The sequence below is a fragment of the Notolepis coatsorum genome, assembly GCF_963971535.1.
Source record: "Notolepis coatsorum genome assembly, chromosome: 8".
In the NCBI taxonomy this organism is placed as follows: Eukaryota; Metazoa; Chordata; class Actinopteri; order Aulopiformes; family Paralepididae; genus Notolepis; species Notolepis coatsorum.
The window spans coordinates 143194640-143199111 of record NC_140172.1 but is presented as its reverse complement, the minus strand read 5'-3'; the positions used below and the strand labels follow the sequence as shown (position 1 = coordinate 143199111).

Here is a 4472-nt window from a genome sequence, read left to right as displayed (position 1 = left end):
GATTATATGAATTACATGTGAATTGTTTTAGGAAACCTGTAGAAAGTATTTCTGTTGCATTAAGGTCAGGGCTTGATAACTACTACATATTTGTGTGTATTTTATGTCCACAAGTGTTGATCTCTTGTTGGTCCTAATGACTGCTGTATTAAAACCATACTGACAACATAATCGTTTCACATTACGATTATGGTAATCATCTGTCCTTGATTAGCTATCATCAAATTATTGATTTCGATGATAGCTAGATTGATTTGATTGTTGATTAAAATGATTGATTAGCTATCATTACCAAATGAGTATTCATTATATATTCCATTTAATCACACTGTATTGTTAATGCACTTTACTGTTACATTTGCACTTTGGTTAGATGCCAACTTCTAGATTGAAATACATTTGAATCTAATCTAATTGTCAAAGTGTGAAACTAAACTATTGACAGAACAGTCATTCTTATATGTTGTGTTAAGTTCAAGTCAATAGAATATTAGTGAAACTAAACTATTGACAGAAGTTGAACAGTCATTCTTATATGTTGTGTTAAGTTCAAGTCAATAGAATATTAGTGAAACTAAACGATTGACAGAACAGTCATTCGTATATGTTGCGTTAACTTCAAGTCAATCGAATATTAGTGAAACTAAACGATTGACAGAACAGTCATTCTTATATGTTGTGTTAAGTTCAAGTCAATGGAATATTAGTGAAACTAAACTATTGGCCATTTTCTGGGGACCCCCTTGAACGCTCAAGGACCCCAGAGAGTCCCCGGGCCCAACTTTGAAAACCACTGCTTTATTGCATCACCAAGTAGGCCTTCCGGAAACAATTGTTAAGTGGTGCGTGCACGCACAGTAAACACTCGACACCAGCTGTCAGCTGCAGGCATTAATGTTGTTGTTGGTGTAAAAGTGACGTAGAATAACCTGCTCTGTAACCTTCATTCTTGTAACTAACAGCTGATCTGTCACAAATCCATCCAAAAACCACCCGCACTGGTATTTATTATCACTTTTTAGGTTGTTGGAAGGAAGCAAACTCTTTAGTTAGTAACATGGTGGAAGTCAATAGGGACATGAATAATTTCTCTTAATAAATTATGTTGCCAGTCTCCTGTTTCACATCCATTATTGATAAGAATGTGGGATGATTTTTATGTCAATAGTGTGATTATGTATTGTACAACCCACCGCATGGACGTGGGGCCAGGTTAACCCACCTAATCTCATTTGTTTTTGGACACAATGTATTTCAGACTTTGTGATAAGCACCCATAGTTTATCCATCTTGTATTTGACCTTATGACTCAGTGATGTCTGGGCTGTAGCTAATAGACAAGGGGGGTCAGTTATACATGTAACAGTGTTAACAAATACTTTATTATAGTTCAATTATGTTAAACTTGGGACACAGCCATGGCTATTTATAATTTATTTCGTTTTGTACGTGATGCATTTTACCTTGAAGTTGTAGTGTTGCATTGTGGGTCTTCAGCACACATCATGAATCATTTGCTGATGGAGATGACCCAATGCTGTCTACTACAAATGTCTCCTTACAAGCTGTGGTTGTGTGTTCCAAATTGTGTACAGACAGAATAAAACCACACTCTACTGCTCCAGCACCTGATTCCGTGTCGGTCCTTGATGAGACAGCAGGCAGGACAGAATAGGAGAGGTCACATATACATGGATTGTTGACCGCTAAAATATTCCTATTTTTTATTACTTACTATATAAGTGCTAATCTAGAAGCACAGCTTTTGTTAAATCAAAGACCGCAATACCATCTCATTATCGTCTTGACTAACTCATTTTAGCTGTAGGCCTATTGTGCTTTTGCTGTATCAAGAATCAAGAGGTTTATTTGTCACATACATACCAGGGCATACAGTGAAACGTGGGTGGTCATATATATGGGTGGTATGTGGGTCATGTGATGTGGGTGGTATAAGGACAATCAATATGAAGTAGACATGTATTTTTAAGTCAGGTGATATAAACCTGTCTTGGGTTGCTATATATATATAGTACCCTAGAGATGTATCTTGATTGATTGATTGATTGAAAACTTTATTAACAGATTGCAGAATGGGTACAATACAGTACAGCTCAATACACACAATTGTTAAGGGGATGCAGACCAGAGAAAGACTTTCGTCTTGTTTACACCAGGGTCCCCCATTTTCAATTCATCAGGATAATCTCATAGTATAAGGAGTGAATGGAAAAAATAAGCCAAAAGCACCTCTGGAAACATGGTCCAAACTTACTTTAGTCAACGTTCCAATTCACATTGGGACCATCATGTTGGTGGGAGTTGTATCAGCCCCTTGTAGATCTGCTGTCATAAATGTCCAGATACAACAGTACTGTCTACCTGTATGTCATTTATGTTATGATGAATTGAAAATGGGGGACCCTGATGTAAACAAGACGAAAGTCTCTCTGGTCTGCATCCCCCTAACAATTGTGTATTGAGCCGTACTGTATTGTACACAACTAAAATGTTCAATCAATCAAACTATGGCCCAACAAAGTCCCTAGCCCCTTTCGTGACTGATGAACCCTGAACCGGTTTTATAGTTAAACCCTGACAGTTAAAACAACCGATTCCAAACACATGGATAACAACAAATGAATGGCCACATACTGAGTCATCTGATCACAATCGTATCCATGTATATCCACTCAAGTCTCCTCTGTAACCCCTGTATTTATGATGAATTGAAAATGGGGGACCCTGATGTAAACAAGACGAAAGTCTCTCTGGCCTGCATCCCCTTAACAATTGTATGTATTGAGCTGTACTGTACCCATTCTGCAATCTGTTAATAAAGTTTTCAATCAAAGCCGTAACGTGGAATTGAATAAACGAGCAGCTCTGTAATGCTATAGCATGAGAAACGTTAGCATCGCCCCACAACAACAACTAGCTGGTGTAACCAGCAACAACATGAAGACGTTAGCTAGCTTGTAGCCAACTACACTCAAAAAAGGAAACGGGAGGAAACTGTTATTAAAAAAGAAAGACATTTATTGAGCAAAAAAAACAGCTAGCTAGAACGGCGCAGTGTATATATATAATATCATCCTCATCATCATCGGGTAACGTTTTGTTATCAATAGAAAGTTCTGTTCATCGTGTCGATTAGCCCCAACGAGCTAATACTCCTGAGACTGCGACGAGGCCTTCTTTCCCGCCTTGCCACCGGAGCTCGCGGCCGCCTGGCCGCCCGTCTTCTTGGGCAGCAGCACGGCCTGGATGTTGGGCAGCACGCCGCCCTGTGCGATGGTGACGCCGCCCAGCAGCTTGTTGAGCTCCTCGTCGTTGCGCACGGCCAGCTGCAGGTGGCGGGGGATGATGCGGGACTTCTTGTTGTCCCGCGCGGCGTTGCCGGCCAGTTCCAGGATCTCGGCGGTCAGGTACTCCAGCACGGCGGCCAGGTAGACCGGGGCGCCGGCGCCCACGCGCTCCGCGTAGTTGCCCTTGCGCAGGAGCCGGTGCACGCGGCCCACGGGGAACTGCAGGCCGGCGCGCGAGCTGCGGGTCTTCGCCTTGGCGCGAGCCTTGCCTCCGGTCTTTCCTCTTCCAGACATGGTGGTGGTGGTTAACCTGAAACGACGGAGGGTCCGTTTGTTGCAGTGATGCGGATGCGAGTGATGCGGAAACGTAGAGCCACGGTGGGAATATAAACACAGCGATAAGCACCGCCCCCCGAATTTGATTGGTTTTCGCGGTTGAAGAGAATCGGCGACTATTGGATAAGGTTGTTAACCCTTAAACCAATCGCCATATTCTGTCTTGACAGACGGTGAATGAATGGTTGGCGTTTGTTTCTCCCCTGTTGTGATTGGATCACGTGTGTGAGCTCGTCATGTATAGCCGGAAACACAGCACACACCAATCGGGTATTTTCCCTCTAGTTTCAAAGTTTTGGAGCCAAAACTCTCACTTGACATGGGGTCACAAAGCCATGATGAAAGCACAAAGCAGCAGTTTTGTTGTCATTTTTTTTCTCACATAGTCAGTATCATTCAAACACTACTGTAAAATTAAGCTAATTTGGGTATGAATCGAAAACATTTATTCTACTATCTCTTGTCCCTCCATGTCAAGATGTTTTGGCACTGCTGCCCCCTGTAGGGCTCCTAACCTCCTGCACATGTCCACTCACTACGGTGGTGTAGTGGTTAACACTGTCGCCTCACAGCAAGAAGGTCCAGGGTTCGATTCCCGCTTGGGGACCAGGTTTCCATAATGCCAGGTACCCAGGTGGGGTATCTCCCAGGCCCATGTTTTCCCCGTGCTCGCAAGGGTTTCCCCCCCCGATAAGATAAACCCAATGGAACATTTGTGATGTCACAGATGATGTCATAATAGAACATTCTAGAGCATTTTTGATGTCACAGTATCAGGTCATAATCAAACATTCTAGAACATTTGTGATGGCACAGTATCATGTCATA

General features: G+C 42.4%; 1 protein-coding gene across 1 annotated transcript; it reads right to left on the bottom strand.

Annotated features, from left to right (window-relative positions):
* Positions 1–3016: 3016 nt before the first annotated feature.
* Positions 3017–3694, bottom strand: LOC311233087 (histone H2AX-like). Its single transcript, XM_084319962.1, has one exon. The coding sequence runs from the start codon at positions 3600–3602 to the stop codon at positions 3168–3170; it is 435 nt and encodes a 144-aa protein (XP_084176088.1). The 5' UTR covers positions 3603–3694; the 3' UTR covers positions 3017–3167.
* Positions 3695–4472: the final 778 nt, after the last annotated feature.

Bases quoted from the DNA above. Each gene is read 5' to 3' on its own strand.
- LOC311233087 (XM_084319962.1), bottom strand. From the start codon at position 3,602: ATGTCTGGAAGAGGAAAGACCGGAGGCAAGGCTCGCGCCAAGGCGAAG.